Source organism: Acinonyx jubatus, chromosome A3, assembly GCF_027475565.1.
Source record: "Acinonyx jubatus isolate Ajub_Pintada_27869175 chromosome A3, VMU_Ajub_asm_v1.0, whole genome shotgun sequence".
NCBI lineage: Eukaryota > Metazoa > Chordata > Mammalia > Carnivora > Felidae > Acinonyx > Acinonyx jubatus.
In genome coordinates, this window is record NC_069388.1 from 33,254,367 (window position 1) to 33,272,416 (window position 18,050).

The following is an 18,050-nucleotide window of genomic DNA, read 5'->3' on the forward strand; positions in this document are numbered from 1 at the left end:
TCATCTAATGGGCCTGATGACTTATACTGCACTATTGTAATAAATAACTGAATTAGAGCTAATTTTTGGCTAGATACAGATTTGAGAGGACTGATGAAGACACCATTACAGTAGAATAAATGAGAAGAACATTCTACCCTGTGGTCAGATGGATTTAAGGAATGGAGTAAGGCCAAGGCATCCATGGATCAGAGCTAGAGTCTTCCCTCTATAGAGATCTGTAACTGATCTGGGATCAGAACCACTGCAAGTCAGGTTAGATACTGCCCAAGGGCACCCATCCAGCCTAGTGTTGCACAGTCTCATTCAGAGCTGGGCTGGCCCTGAATTACACAAGAACCTTTTGGATTTTGATCCCATCAATGTGGATATACTCTGAGGACATTTGGGACAAACCCAATATCCCTTTCAAACACAGATCAGAATCCGCAAAACATCTGCCCTACATGGGAGCAGCTCAGAAAGACTTTCTCTAGTAATGGCCAAGGATTCACTTCACCTGCAATGTTTTACTCTCACACTTGCAACAAGACACAATCTTGCAGCCTCTTGTAGGCATTGAGAGAGGTATTTTGTGGGTGTACACCATCCCACTATAATATGGTTCTAGATAACTTCACAAGGAAAAAAAAAACCTTAAAACAGTAAGAGATGAGATGCCACTATCTAAAACACAGAAATGTTTTGAGAGCTTTAAAATATACTCTTGTTAAGTGTTGGTGTGGATGTGGAGAAAAAGAACCCTCAGGCACTGCTGGTATGAATGCAAACTGGTGCAGCCAACATGGAAAACAGTATGGAGGTTCCTCAAAAAGTTAAAAATAGAACTATCATGTGATCCAGTAATTCCACTACTGGGTATTTACTCAAAGAATATGAAAACACCAACTGGAAAAGATACATGTACCCCTATGTTTTTTGCAGCATTATTTATAAGAGCCAAATTATGGAAGCAACCTGAGTTTCATCAACAGATGAGTGGATAAAGATGTGGTACATATGTACAATGGAATATTACTTAGCCATAAAAAATGAAATCTTGCCATTTGCAACAACATGGATGGATCTAGAGTGTAAAATACTAAGTGAAATAAGTTATCAAAGACAAATTCATATGATTTCACTCATGTGGAATTTAAGAAACAAAACAAAGAAAAAAAGACACAAACCAAAAAACATGTTCTTAACCATAAAGAACAAATTGATGGTTACCAGATGGGAGGTGGGTGGGGGATGGGTGAAATAGGTGAAGGGGATTAAGAGTTCACTTATCATGATGAGCACTGAGTAATATATAGAATGGCTGTGTCACTATATTGTACACTTGAAACTAATATAGCACTATTTGTTAATTACACTAGAATTAAAATTTTGGAAAAAGTAGTCCCACTTTGAAAAAAAAAAAACACTCTCATTATTTTCCAGTCTAAATACTCATGGCCTTTAATTCTCATTGCGAGGGAATCATAGAGTGTTAAATCTTCTCCATCATAGACTGTCCTCCCAAAGACGCAGCATACCTTACTGCCTACATCCTTGCATAACAGCCATAACACTGAAGTAAGTTACATACTACATTAGCTCAGCAAGCAGCAAAAATTCACCAAATCAAATAATTACTGAAATGCATGCAAATGCTAAACCTAGTTCACAAACGTACACGTTGTACAACTGGCATACAATCCTATTTTAATCCTGTTATCAGCCTGGATTAAAACATAAATGAATAAAAAGATAAAGTATTCCTTATTGACTAGTCAGAGGTAAAAAGTAAAATCATGATGACAAATGATTAATGAATACAACTAACAAGAAACAATTACCAAGTACTGACTACGTGCCAGGTTCTATGCTAAGCACTCAAAGTGTTCTAGTGACAACAGTTTATAGCAGGGGAAACTAATGGGCTCAGAGATACACACACAAGGTGGAGAACAATGAGTTGTTTCTCTGGAAGACAGAAAGCTAATACCTACCTGCACCACTGTCGCTAACTATGAAAAGAGATGAAAAGACAAAAGACTAGAAAGTCTCTTCATACATGTGTCACAGACAACAGCTCCGGGATTCCTAACCCTGACTGTGGCCCCAGACTCAGCAACAGTGCTTCCCAAGTTCAATCTCCTGTACATTGCTTTCATGACATTAGTCTCACCTTGTACTATCTTTTATATTTATTTGTTAATATTTTTCATTAAGTTGAGTGACTTTTTAGAAGTTCAATAAAATTTCTTTGAAAACTACCAAAAATATATAATCAGTACCAATTCCATATCTAGAAAATGTCTATCCATTCTTTGAGAAATTCCTTGAGTTGTACATCTTCCAGGCTTCAGTGACTCTAATGAGGTAGGCAAATGTCAAGACTACATGTGAGGATAAGTGTTATAGTTAAAGTGGCGGTGACTTCTAGGAGTTTATATAAAAATTAAAATACATAGGTGGATACCATCATCACTGGATTGGAAAGACAATCTGAATTTTAGTGACTGGACAGAACATTTGAGATTATCAACCACCCACCCCTCCCCCCACTTTCCCCACATTGTTGTACAAGTTATCTACCAAGCATCCCTCAGATTCCAGAGGACAGCAGGAAGCTCACAGGATCTGGCTTATAATACAATTCAAGGAACTTCTTCACTCAAGCGTTTATTCAAGCAAGAACATATGGGAGGTTGGTGTAGAGTTAAGAAAGCCAAATGTAGAGCACAAGAAAACCCTTGAGTTCATAGGAACTCAGCTGTGTGTGGGTCTCCTCACCAAGCAATTCTGACATCCTAAGGACAAGTTCTTATTTCCAAATTGTCAGACCCAGCAGGCTGGCTTCACTACTAAAGCAGAAACTCAAGGACTTTAAGGATTATTAAGTAGGCTCTGATCTTATAGATGCTGCTCTTCTTTTTATTTTATCTTTTCATTACAGAAAAAAAGACAAATACAGAGCAAGATAAGAGATTTTTAAAAAATCAGCCATAATTTCAGTATCAAAGATAGCTACTGTTGATATTTGATTAATCTCCTTCCAAGCATTTTCCTATATACACATAAAAACTCCATATGAATTTAACCTTACACAAACTGTTTTGTTATCTTTTCCCCCACTTAACAACATAAAATCTTCCCTACAGAAGTATTTTTTTTAATGCTTATTTAATTTATTTTGAGAGAGAGAGGGAAAGCATGAAAGAGAGTACTTGCACGTGAGTGTGAGCAGGGGAGGGGCACATACAGAGGGAGAGAGAAAATCCCAAGCAGGCTCCACGCTGTCAGCACAGAGCCTGATGTGAGTCTCAAACACACTAACTGCGAGATTATGACCTGTGCTGATATCAAGAGTTGGAGCCTTAACCAACTGAGCCATCCAGGCGCTTTGCAACACCCCCATAAAAGTATTATACATAACCAGCCACTCATGCATGGTTAGACTATTGCTGAAGAAACACTGACTTCTATCTGTCTATGTAGCCACATCTCAGTAGGATAAGAGATTGTGGGTGGGCATCAACAATCTTGTCTCACTGGTATTAGCCACTCTGTGTCTTTCCTTCTTCCCTGTTTTGATCTTCTTCCTTAAAGACTTTATACTCATTTAGTTCTTGCCATTCCCTCTCCCTCTCCCTCCCTCTCTCTCTACATGCTGTTTCTTTTGTTCACTGTTAATATGATTGCACTATAGTTTCATATTGTCTAGACATGAGTTATAAACAGATTATGTTCCCCACAATTATACACTCAACTGATGAAAGGTTCTTGGGCAAGGGAGATGTGCTGGCTAAATATGCTGAGTAGGCTGGGTAATCGGCTAGGAGGACTGGCTCAGTAAGTGGTTCTTTAGGTGTAAAAAGGCAAGACTACACCTGAAGGCTGAGGTGGGAACCAGGCTGAAAATCATACCCTCTTTGAATAAGAGGGCCAGGGCTCAATTCTGGAAACAGGTTGTGAGAGCCCTTCCCAGAGATTTCATGCAAGTCTGGAAACTTGTTTCTAAGAAAAGAAGAAACTACAAAAGTTGCCAAGAGACTTGAAAAACCTAGATGCTGATACAGAGGGTGATACATGATTTTTATCACAGATTTTTAAGGTAATGAATACACATACGAAGAAATCAAAATAATCTACAGACTTACCATTTATGTTCTTTTAGTCACGTTAACCCCCAACGTGCACGCATGCGCACACACCGCCACCCCCCCCCACACACACACAAAATCTATAGTCAGGGCAAATACATTACTGGTGCTAATAAACATAAATGGACTAAATTTATCATTTAAAAGAATTACTTGTTGCTGTATGCATTTTACAAGACTCATTCAAAACAGAAAAAGCAATTAAAAAGGTTGAAAGTGGAAAACATTGCAGGCAAATACTGACAAAAAAGAAAAAAAATATGGTATTAATATTAGATAAAAGTGATTCTGTAGAGTGTAAAATGTAACTGTGTGTCAAATTTAACAGTTTATTTTATAAAGCTATCTTCTTTTGTCCCCTTTTAAATATTGGGAAATATATTCTAAATATACATGTGTATATAAATATCATATATACTCTACATCTCAATCACTAAGAAGAACATCTCAATTGGTTATTCAGAGACAGATCATATTCTATTCTCCAAAATGCCCCCCCCTCTTTTTTTTTTTTTTGCAGTCTGACACATCCACACAGAATCTTTCCATGCTTGCCCATGGCTGGAGCACTGTGTGTATGAAGATAAAATACCCACTCCTGGCCTTGACACAACAATGCCACATATTGTAATTATTTGCATGATAAAATGAAAAACTGTAACTCCTTACCTAAACTCTTGCTTATCAAAGCACAAATGCCAAGTTATATGAGGTCAAAGTAATTGTTTTTCTTCCCAGATACTGTATTTGAAAATAAACTTATTTTACATTTTTCTTCCCAGATACTGTATTTGAAAATACATCTCTTTTACAATGTGTGAAATTGATGACCAACTTCCATCCAAGCTCTTCTTAAACAACTAAACAAATTCATCTCTTGACCTGCACTTATTATAGGTTCAATGCCAAGATCCTGCTCTCATGATTCCTGAAATCCATCTATTATGAGTATCCTGTTCAATTAGACATTATAAGGCTACAACGTTCTCAGATGGCTATCAGAATATATGACTCTGACAACCTTCAGTGTCAACATACTGCAAAAGGTAAAATCCTTACTCTCAATTCCCAGTTGGCAATTCATAATTCTCATATCCTGAATAAACTTCTCACCAGTGTTAAGAAAATAGTAGAAGGAAACCATATAAAACTCATGCTATCTGGTGAGAGGGAAAATCCAAGTTATTATTTAATATACACAAATGCCAAAAAATAAACAAACATTAACTAAGAAATACTGAATCCAAGTGACAAACTTAATTTCTGTTTTAAAAAAATTCTGAAGTTACTATTCTACCTCACAAGGCAGAAAATAAAATATAACTGAAAAACTAGGATGCAAAAGGTTGTTCTTAAATTTCCTAAACATACACTGATGTGCATGAGAAACAGAAGAGTCTTACGAACTTCTTGAATGTTAAGTTCCAAATATGACATCATGACTTAGAATCATAGTTTGAAAAGACAAATATAAGTACACACTTCTAAAGATTTTTTCTGAAATACTTTAAGGATATATATTTAATTCCACAGCAAGTTTGTTAAATTGGGCAAAATTTAGCCCATCCTACACATAAATGGAAGTAAAAGATTACGTAACACATTCAAGATTATATAATTGTTCAAATTTTAACCTAAATAACAGTTCTAACTCACTGAAATGACTCAGGGAAATGATAAAATCACATATACAAGGGACACTCGAAGTTCTTCTTAAATTGTCACAGAGTAAATATCTTAGGCTTGTGGGACACATGGTCACTGTCACAACTACTCAACTCTACCATCATAGCATGAAAGTAGTTCTAGACAACAGACAATGAATGAAAACTACTGTGTTCTAATAAAAGTTATCAAAACAGGTGGCCAGTCCCCAAGATATAGTTTGCTGATCCCTGACACACAGAATAGGACTTTGACACAGTAGTTACAGGTCCGTGTTCAATTTATGCCCTTCTACACAGAGACACGTTTCTACTGGGGACTCCACATGAGAGCAATTGTGTGCCGTAAGGAGAAAAGTGAATTACAAAAGTACTTATAAGTGTTTACTTTCCTATTGCTTAGAAGCTACATTCTTACTCCTTAAAAACCTCTCTGCCAAGATAGTCACAAAAGGTGTATTTAATTACTCACCCATATCTTGCCAGAGATGCTAAATAGACCAGCCATTCCAGACATCCTAAAAAAAAATTAATAAATGAAGAGAAGGAGAACCACTGGTGATATATACTATGATGAAACAAACCAAAACAAAGCTTAGGTCATAAGGATCTGCCCCTCCACTTTTTGCAATATGTTGTCCTCTCTCCTGGATTAACTTCCATTCCCATAAAGCTTAGATTTCATAGTCTTCATTTCAATTCCTCTGCTATAAATACATTCAACCCCCTGGCCCTTTCTCCCACCATTATACATACCTGGCAAAAACTCCAACCCTGGGCAGCTGCGTGTCTCTGGAGAAAACCACATGACTGACTGACTGCTCCCTCTTCCCAGTCACAAACCTCAGGAAGCACTCAATACTGCATTGTCTTAGGCTCCACTTGAGATGATAGCTCATGTCTTTTCCCTCTCTTCAGACCTTCCACACCCTCCCCTTTCCATGCATGCTTTAGCTAACAAATACTCCTTGTATGTCCCTGTGAAATCAGAAGCCATTGTGTGACCTCTCTTATCTTCCCACCATCAAATCTGAGCCTGGTGTACACCTGATCTACCTCCTCCTGTTACAGCAGAGAAAGTTGATCTGCCCTACCACAGTCTAATTCCTCGATTTGCGTCTTGGATCTTTAGTCTTGGACACTTTAGTCTTGTTAATGACTTGGTTCTTTCTGCCACTCCTTTTCCTACCTTAGTAATTTCTCCCTTTCTGCTGGATCATTTTCTTCTGCATGAAAACATGTTCTATCCTCTCTTTTCTTTTAAAAAGCACATTCTTAGACTTCACAAACGTCTCCAAAGAGTAGCTATGCTTACTGTTTCTTCTCCTCACCATACCTTTAACCATCACATCTGGCTTCCATCCTCACTACTACATTATCACTACTTGTCAAGACCATGATGACTTTGCACTGCTTTACCAAACATCCATGTCTCAGACTCGATCTTTTACCCTTGGTAACACAGGACACAAGTGACTACTCCCTCTTTCTTGAGCACTCTTTGCTTAGCTTCTAGGAAATCGTACACCCTTAACTGTCTGCCGGCCTCATTGGTACTCATTTTCAGTTTCCTTTTGCTGACTTCTTCTCTACTCATCTTAATTTTGGGGTGTCTCCTGGCTCAGTCCCAAGCACTTTTCTTTTTACCTCTCTCTAGGTGACCCCCTCCCTTCTAAGGTTTAAATACCACCCACACACTTTGTTCCTCAATTCTCTATGGAGACCCATCTCTAGACATTCAACCTGAGAGCTCTAGAAGGAAGTCTGCATCTCAAACTTATTTTAAATCCATCCATTCTCTCAATTCCCACTGCTGACACGCTGATAGGCACTACAACCATCCCTTGGCTGCACACTGCAACAGCCTTTAACTGTCTCCCCTCATCCATTTGTGCCCTTTCCAACCTCTCCTCCTAAGAGCCATCTTCTAATTGTATGCACTGATAACATCCAAGGTCCAAAATGAGACCCAGACCCATATGATCTGGCTCCTGCCTCTCTTTCTCGGTGTGTACCACTCCTAATCCTTTTCCCTGTGCTCAACCTTGTTTCTGCTCCTCAGCACGATGAGCTCTTTCCAAATTGGGGCCTTTGGCCATGCTATACCCATTGTTGAGAATATTCCTACCCCTGCTCTTTACCCAGCTAGGTCATTCTATCCTTCAGATCTGCCTGCTACTCCGCCTCTCATCCAATGGATGCCCATGCCCCCATAGTTCATCCCTGTCTTAGTAAGGGTTTGTTTTTAATAGCTCTTATCCAGACTAAGATTCTTTATATCCCTAGTTGTTTTTCTTAATATGTCTTACTTTAAGTTTCATAAGGAGAGCAGAGGGACCAACTCTGTCTTGCTCCCTGTTAAATATCTAGCACCTAGAATAGCATCTGGCATAAAATCAGTACTCAAATATTTATAGAATGAAATGCCAAAGATGAACTGCTTTTACAGTAAGCTATGTATTTCTTGGGTATTTTATAAAATACTATTTCATGATTTATTCCTGAAATATTGCATGATTTGATTCTATTTCACCAGGAATATTCCCTATACTTGTGTAAACTAACATAATATTAACTGCAATTATCACAATTCATTCAAATTTAAAACCAACTGTGGAAAAAAGTTAGTATGGTCTGGCATTATGTACTTCACCAAGAATTATACAGTTTGCCATCATGAACAAAAGTTACCCCCAGCAGTGTTACGCTAGGCAGCCAAAGACACCATAGGTTTTATTTCCACATAGATACGATAGCTTCAGAAGAAAGAATGGTAAATGGTATTCAATATCATATTTTGTAAAGACAAAACAGTTGATATGGCTTACTGCAAAAGCTAGAGGAAAGGCTTTTGTAATCCACCTGAATCTGAATACTTAATTCCTAGTATACTAACAACTGGCTGAAACATATGTGGGTCATAAAACCAGAAACACAACACAGGCCAAGCATGGTCAGTATGTAGTTTGGGTAATCAGAAGTGAATATGAAGAAAAATGTAGACCTTGAATGCCTATGGACTGTTAACTTGATACCTCTGTTTTATAAAAACACCCTGTCATAAAAAAAAATAATAATAACAAGTTACGTCAGAGAAGCCGGGGATTTCCAGCCAGTCAGAGGCTCAACTGATTGCCATTTCTTCTCTAAGATATAATTCTGCAGGTCTTCATAGATTCCTGGGCCACGGTAACGGCGGAATATTCCATCCTTTGCACTATAAATTATAAAAACAAATAGAAAATAAATCTATTAAAGTGATAAGTGTTATAGGTAATAAAAACCAAAACAACTAATTTTACATGTGAACTCTACTTTGAATTTTAACTTGGCTCAAATGAAGAAAACAATTATAGGTAAGCATAAATCAGAAGGTGTGCATTATATTAATCTGTTACAGCTGAGAAATTCCGAAACAGCAAGCACAATATATTCTATGGGGAATTTTATCACTGCACAATTTGGGACCACAAGCAAAGTTCTTGGCAGTGTCTAATCTACCAAGTTTCTTATTATTTTTGCTACCAATGATTTCAATTTTTCTCTTAAAACAGCAAAACATTAATTGTTATCAAGCTTTAAAAAACTGCATCCACACTTACAAATTTATGTCATTCAAATCCCTCCTGTCAAAATTAACAAAACACCTTGTATTCTCCAGGCCCCTCGGCCTTCCTCTCATTTTCTCGCCATAGTCAGCTTCCTTAGGGGAAGAGTCTACACTTGCCATTTTTTCCTCCTGTATTGCTTATTCACTACTCATGTAATTGGTGGTTTTGCTTCCATGACTCCAAAGAAACTGCTCTTATGCTCACTGGCACTGCCCACTTGTGAAAATCCCTTCCTTCCTGTTGGCTTTTATGACATGAGCTCTCTTGGCTTCTTCCTATTACTCTGACCACCCCTGTTCAGTTCCTCACTCCCTGTCTTCCTTTGCAGATGTTCTAATATTGGTCAACACCAGGTTCTATCCTTAACTTATTTCTCCTTCCACAGTATATGTTCTCTCTAGATACATTGCATTTTTATGTACCTCAATGTTGAGGAATCCCAAATACATGTCTTCAGTCTAGATCCTTCTTCTGAGCTTTAGATATGGAAATCAAACCAGCACCTAAACTTCTCCATTTGGAATTAACAGAGGCACTTCACACTATCTTCTCCATTCTGGCCTCTATCTTCCAAACTTCATCTTATTCTAATGGCTCCTCAATAGCTTTTACAAATTCTACATGGCTTATTGGTACCCATTACAGGCTCTTCCTTTGTTATAGCTAATTAGTCACCATGTCCCAATGATCTCACATCCTAAGTATTTCCAGGATCTATCCCCCTTCCTTTCCCTTCCCTGTAACTCTACCTGAGCCTCTCTAACCTCATCACCCAGGATGATCCAAATGCACTCCATAGGCCAGAACCAATTACAGCCCTCAGAAGGTATCTCATTTTCTTCCAGGCTTTTCCATATCTCCTGTACCTGGAAAGGTTTTCTCCACTCTGTCTGCTTAGCCCAATTCCTAACTTATATATCATCAGAGAAATCATCTTTGACCACCCCTGTCCTACTCCCTGCCTGACACTAGGTGCCTTTCCCCTGCTGTACTCTGGGCATCCCTCTCTCCTTCCAGCTATCATTAAATACACACACCAGTATTTCTCTCTTCAAATTTTAAGCTGAATGAGCAATGGTTATGGAAGGCAACTTAGAATTCTTGATACACGTCTACTGCTCTCGAATCTTTTCTAAAGTTTCTAGTGTCTAACCAGAAAATTATTTAAACTTACTGAAAAAATGCTGGGAGAGTAGTGACAAAGAAGCGGCCACTTAAACCTACAAGGGGCACAAACAAAAAAAGTTACAAGTCAAACTCAGACTACCCCAAACACCTAACTTACATTGTAAGAATAAGCAGCCTTGAGCTTGTTGTCATAGCCATGTAATTAAAATCATTCCAGTTATTTAATCACATTTACTAGTTTTTTTGTTTTTGTTTGTTTTTTGTTTTTTGGGTTTTTTTTTACTTAAAGATATCTTATTTTTATCCATTTTTATTTACCTACCACTTTCTGATGACTGACAGACAATGTGCTTATCTTTGATGTGTTACACTAAAGTTTTCTGGCTTGTGCATTGCTTGGAACTGTATGGTGGCTGAAAGGATAGATTTTAGAGTCATGCAATCTGGGTTAAATACTAAATTCTCCAGTTACTAGCTTTGTGACCTTAGATAAATTACTTAACCTTTCTGTGAAATGGGTATATGAAAGCCTGACTGAATTGTTCTGAAGTTAAGGTAAGTATATTAAGTGCTTAGCACATATTAAATAGAATAGCACATAATTAAAAATAGTACATATTAAATATAAATTATAGATATCAAATCAATTATAGGTTTAAAAACAACAAAGAATATGAAATTATAAGGTCATTATAATTTTTGCACATTTATAAAATTTGTAATTTCTGTCAAGGAACTCTGTGTACTTTAATGGATTGTTTCAATTTGTCTTAGCAAACCCTTACAAAACGATAACCACATATCAAATGCTTTCCTAGGTACATGTGAAAATAAAGATAAATAAAACCCTTCGTCACTGATCCAATATTTACTAGGCATCTTCTTTGTTTCAGGGACTGTAATAATGGCTCAAGACACATAGATAAGGAAGAACAGAGTTTGACATAGACTGTTCTGCCACAGTCTAGTGGCAGAGGGATAGAATTTAATCAGGTAATCACGACCAGAAACAGAGATGCATGATATGAAGGAAAGGGGCATACAACAAAAACTTGCATGAGACTAGGAGTAAAGAACAGATAGATCCCTGCCCTTTAAATGTTCACCAATAAATAATGTTGATGTGGGCACCACAAGAGAGTAAGCCCAGTTCTGGCAAAGAGAAAGCTAACGGACCCCGCTGGCCAGCATGGTAAGCTGGCAGAGACAGCATTTCCTCATTTCTCACCACTTCTGCCTTTCCCACTGAAGGACAGTCTGGACAAAATCAAATGCCTATTTAAATAATGTGGCTCAAATGTTACATCTCTGGGATAACTTGCAGTTTGAAACACAGAAGGTTTATTTTTAACAACAAGGGATATTTGTCGATACCTACTTTATAAACTAAATCTATACTCAGCAAAATAATTTATTCATTAATGAGTCTTCCCAAAGAAGGGTTCTCTGTTTTTTCTCATACCAAGCCAAGCAATTCTAAAACACTCCCTATGGCACTCAAAAGCAAACACAGTACTCTGAAGGCAGTAAAAGTCAATGTTACAAAAAGAAACATAAACTTCATACATTTATCCCTGTACCTTTTTTTTTAAAGGTTGTACTGGCAGTAACAGAACTATAACAAGCGTCTGTGTCAACAGGGCATTCTCACCTGTAACAAGCTTGGAACTCCCTCTATCAAGGAGAAAAGGCTTTTTTTAGTAGAGTTCCAAATCTAAATTGCCAAGGAAAAAGTACTGGTAATCCTAAAGACCTGAAGATTATTATATGTTTTGCTTATTACAAAGTTTCATATTTCAATTCTTCTCTAGCTACAGATTGTTTTGACTGCTCCTAACTTTGTACAAGCGGAGTCACAGTGTTAGGGAATTATGCTTTATTTACATGGCCTTTAAAATGGAATGCATAAACAAATTAGTATCCCATCACTACTTCATGTTTCTATTTAGGTTTCTTTTTTTTTTTTTATCAGAAGAAATAGATAGGATTTCTAACAAATGTCAGGCATCACTGAAGGCAATATTTTTTACTTGTTCTTTAAAATCCTTCATACATTCTTGGTCATCATTGGCCATGGCGATAAATTAAAAGTAAACAAATATAAGAAATATTTCATAAAACACATTAACTTACACAGTATTTATAAACAGTATTTCCAGATTCACAGGCCAGCTTGCCTGAAGTCAAATCCCACTTCTGGTTCTTATTAGTTTTAATCTGGGGCAGTAAATTTAAACCATCAGTTTTCATATAAATGGATGTCATTATTTCTATCTCAGTATTTTTTAGTATTAAATGATTTCTTATTTATAAAGCAAACAGAATGCAGTGTTTGACATAGAATAAGTACTAAATACATCCGAACTAATATGCTGTATATTTAAATCTCTGATTAAAAGCTAGGATAAAATAGGATGTAAGAAACTAACTTAGTGTTAAGTGCTTTGGAAATCAGACACTATTTTGGCTAACGTGTCTTTACAAATAAATGTGCCCATGAAAAAACACAATAGAGAAAATAATGACAGATAGTCTCTGAGAATTTTCTGCATTTTTCTGGTTCAGGCTAGAAGGATGCTCATCCCCAAAATTCCTAGAATAAAGGGTATAAGAACTTTATGGCTCTTGATATGAATTGCTGTGCTGTTTTCCAGAACTACTGTACCAATTTATAAGACCATCAGTTAAGGCTTATTTAAAATAAAGATCCTTTTTGGGACGCCTGGGTGGCTTGGTTGGTTGAGCATCAGACTGCAGCTCAGGTCATGATCAGGTCATGATCTCATGGGCTTTGAGCCCTGTGTCAGGCTCTGTGCTGATATCTCAGAGCTTGAAGCCTGCTTCCAATTCTGGGTCTCCCTCTCTCTCTGCCCTTCCCCCTACGTGCATGTGCGTGCTCTCTCTGTCTCTCCCTCTCTTCCTCTCAAAATTAAATAAACACTTAAAAAATTAAAATAAAGATCATTATTAATAAATTGTCAACCTCAAAACTTTCATTTATGTTTCTCTGTCAGTATTCCTTTAAATGAAAACCCATGCAGGATACTAATAATAAAATCATAGCTCCTAACTGAGATATGAGTTCAGTTTGCTGTCTGGGATAATATACCGTCACTGAGGCTGTATTCAGGACAATCAACAACAAAATCAAGAACAATTAATGTAGCCCTGAGATTATGACACATCACTAACTCCTTGAAGATCTGACACCATAGGATAATCACTTCAAATAAATGACATTTCTGAGAGGTTAACAATGTCAGAAAGCTTTGGGTTTCATGTCAGTGCTCCAAAAATGTCTTCTAACCTTTAGTATTGATACCATCAAGTATCAAGGGAACCTTTCATTACCTGAAAAGTTAAAACATGACCACCCTGGAACGGAGAAGTACCATCTGAGGTTGTGAACTTCAAGCTTTAACAACAAGTAAAGTGTGGATCTTAACAAAGGATTACAACAACAGATCAGCAGCTCATTTCAAAGTCTGCATAATGATTCACTGCAACAAACTTCAGAAAGTGAAAAAGAAACAAGTGTACTCTAAACCTTTAACTAAAGGAGATAAAGGTTGGTCACAAGGTCTGCCAACATTTCTGCATGTCTTTTTTACTTTAAGGGAAACTTCCCCTTGAAATGAAGATTTATTGCAACATAAAAGAGGCATTAATCCAAAATTCAGGAAAAATTTTAATTTCTTATTAGCAGGCTTATCTTAAACATGAAAGCTTATCTTAAAGAAAAAAAGAATTAAAAGATTATGGAAAGAAAAACTACATCAGGGAACTATATTTTGATATGCAAAAACACAATAGAAATTATTTAAGTTAAATATTTAAAAAATGGAGATAGCTATCAGCTTTTGTTCTACCATTATTAGCTGTGCTACTTTGGGCATGTTATTTAACCTCTCTGAGCCTCAGGTTTCTTAGTAATATAGAGATAAATAGTTCCTTCTAGAGTTGTTATGAAACTAAAATGTATATAAGTGCCTAACAATTACAGGTTGAAGTAAATGCTTAACTAAATGTTAGTTATTATCACCAAAAGTGTAGCAGAAGGAAAGCAATAATAATAAAAAAAAAAAAGAACTAGCCTTACCTTTGAGACGGAAATAAAGTTGTCAATATAATAGAATACAAAAGACTAATTTTTATAATTATCAAATTAAAATATGAACATTAACTGAAACACAGTTAACTAACAGCTTTTGCTGTTAGTGACTTAAACATAATGCTTATTCTTGACCGTGGTGGGAGTCTGGTTTACCTCTAGTCTAGTGAAAAACCATCACCCATGGGTGCTCTATGAGCAGCTACTGTTTTCCTGTCCTTGACAACTAAGCTCATCTGCCTGGAACAGAAGTTTCAAGTACATACTCATTACACTGACTTTCCCAAAGAGCATGCAACTGAAATACCTATCGCCTGCCCTATGTAGTGTAACACAGACAATGTAATCTGATCTAATCTAAGGACTTTCCTTCCCTTGACTTCTACATCTCAGCTGTAAAATGCAATGTGTTTATAATCCCCAATCTTGATAATTCTGAAATCTTATTTTCTGTTCAAAATACCTACAAAAAAAATCTCTTGTGAGATATACCCCTGGAAGAGTTACAGGCATGACTAAACGCACGCATAAACACTTCAGAAATTCTTGCTTTCACTTCTTTTTAAATTTTATTTGCAAAGAAAAGAAATGAAATTATGCCTTACTAGCAGTGTTGGCAAGGCAGCCCTGATGATAGTATATACCAATGGAGATCTGTGACCAAACACCAATCTGTATACGGAAATATCCAGAGGTGCCTGGGTGGCTCAGCCAGTAAGCATCTGACTTCAGCTCAAGTCATGATCTCACAGTTGGTGAGTTCAAGCCCCACATCAGGTGAGCCTGAGCCCCACTTTTCTCTCTCTCATGGGATTCTCCTTCTCATGGGATTCTCTCTCTCTCCTTCTCTCGCTCTGCCCCTGGCTCACTTGTGCCCTCTCTGTCTCTGGAAAAAAAGAAATCTAGTAAAAGGTTCAAATTGGGGAAATGTAGTATTCAGGATGTTAGACTTTGTAAAAATGAAGTAAATACCCAAAGAACTTTCAAGAATAGGGTCAAGCTGCCCTGGAGGTCTGCCAATGAGTCAGTACAACCTAAGACATGTCTCTCTTCATTTGGCTTCCAGGACCCCCTACTCCTCCAGCTCCTTCCTACCTCACCTGCTTCTCTTTTTCCTCTGTTGGAACTAGCTCTTTCCTTCTACATGTTAGACTTCCCTGGTTCCCAATCCCCAAAACACTTCTTTGGCACACCCTCCCTAGGCGATCTCAATTCTTCCCCTTCTTTTAAATACCATATACAGTGATGATCCTCAAATGTATATCTCTAGTTCAGCTGTATTTGGTTTTCTATTGAACATCTTAAACTTCAACCCTTTGGTCTTCTCCATCTTCTTTCTTTCCATCAAATGCTACAGCCAATCTATAAAGAAATCCTTTTGGATATTCCAGCCAAATGTAGTATCTCAACTCCAATCACTCATCACTGCTGCTGCTTGTCCGAGCCACCATCATCTCCACTTGGGACTACTACATTAACCTCTTAACTTCTTGTTTCCACTTCTGACTTCCTACAGACAAGTTTTCATGTAGCAGCCAAAGCAATTCTTTCAAAACATAAACCATATCATGTCACTCCCCTACACAAAACCTTCCAGTAGCTTCCTTTCTATCATACTAATATCTAAATTCCTTGTCATGGCCAAGAACACCCTGCATGGTCTGGTCCCTAGCTACCCCTCCAGTTCTGTTTATCTTCAGTATCTCACTGGCTATCATATGGTTCCTCAAATAAGCCAAATACACCCTTGCCTGCACATGCCATTTGCTCTGCCTGGAATGCTCCTCCTCTATGGCTTATTGAAATTCACTTTCTCAATTTGTCAAGACATCTAGTCAAACAGTCCTTCCCTGCACATCCTATATAAAAGAGTGGCTCTCACAATTTTTTTACATTTTTATCCTGCTTTCTTTTTCTTCAAGTCCTTACTGCCACCAGACATTATTTTCCATTTTACTCTCATTACTATTTATCTCCTTCACTAAAATGTAAATTCAATGGGCAGCCAGGTCTTTATATTCCTTATTTACTTGTATCATTTATCTATATCACTGTCATCTAATTTTTATAATGTTTATTTATTGTTGAGAGAGAGAGTGAGCACACAAGTGGTGGAAGGGCAGGGAGAAAGAAGGAGACACAGAACGTGAAGAGCTCTGAGCTGTCAGCACAGAGCCCGATATGGGGCTCAAACTCATGAACCGTGAGATCATGACCAAAGTCAGATGCTTAACTGACTGAGCCATCTAGGCGCCCCTGTATCACTGCCGTCTAGAACAAGACCTGGTACATGGTAGAAACTCAAATATTTCTTGAATAAGTACATTATTCTGAAACCCTTTTAAAAGATTAATTGATAGCATTAGATTAAAAAAAAATTTAGAGAGAGAGAGAGTGTGCACACAAGCAGGGGAGAGGGGTGGAGGGACAGAGAGAGGGAGAGAGGGAAAGAGAGAGAGAATCTTAAGCAGGCTCTATGCTCATTGCAGAGACTGAAGCGAGGCTCAATTTCACGACGCTGGGGTCATGACCTGAGCCGAAATCAAGAGCTGGACACTCAACCAACTGAGCCACCTAGGGGCCCTAACAGCATTAGATTTAAGAAAGTATAAAATAAAATAGTATAATCTGAAGTGAAATATTCTTTAGGCCACTCAATCATGTGTGTGGAATTTTGTCTCATAATTTTTATTTATGAGTTACAGTTTTTAAATTTTTACTATTTAAAATAATTCTAGAACTTATACTTTAAAACTTGTTTTAATACATAAAACAATCATTTTTTCCTTTTTTTGGACTTTGTTTCTTCACTATTCCTAAAGAATACTGGACCAAAGACTTTTTTCCTTCTTCTTTGATAAATATTTCAAATATATATAATTTACATTTACATAAATAGTATGAGTCAGTGATAAATTTGTTTTTAAAATATTTCATTATAATAGATTTCTCTCTACCTTATCAAAAAAGCACTCAATCCATTCACACTGGAAATAGTAGCTGTAAATCTACATTTTAGATGGAAAGACTATATTCAGTTAACCTTTAGATTTGTGAATCCATCACAAAGTTAATTGTTTAATTCTTTTAACTCAAATCATGCTGTGAATTCACGGCAGGTACACCAAACGACTGAAATGTGAATAGGCCAGCTGCATTTCCAAGAAACACATCATCAAATGTATCTCCTGCCCACTAATTAGCAAGGCTTACACCTGATTTCACTGGACTCAAACTACTAAAAGACAAAAACAAGTTTACAGCAAAAATGTAATTGCAATGACATGACTTCCAAATGGAATAACTCATTCTAATAGTCCAAACCATGAACTAGTAAGTATAATTGTCCAGCTCTAAATAGCAGATGGGCAGAAATGGATTTGATTCAAATGATTAAAAAGGT

General features: G+C 37.1%; 1 protein-coding gene across 2 annotated transcripts in view; it reads right to left on the reverse strand.

The window, feature by feature from the left end:
• TMX4 (thioredoxin related transmembrane protein 4) overlaps window positions 1-18,050 on the reverse strand; it is a 45,166-nt gene that overhangs the window by 13,036 nt on the left and 14,080 nt on the right. For both annotated transcript variants that reach the window (XM_053200238.1, XM_027069594.2), the window contains exons 3-5: window positions 10,583-10,628; window positions 8,886-9,014; window positions 6,270-6,315 (exon numbers count right to left, since the gene is read on the reverse strand). In XM_053200238.1, coding sequence (XP_053056213.1) covers window positions 6,270-6,315; window positions 8,886-9,014; window positions 10,583-10,628 — 221 coding nt within the window. The remainder of the gene's footprint in view (window positions 1-6,269; window positions 6,316-8,885; window positions 9,015-10,582; window positions 10,629-18,050) is intronic.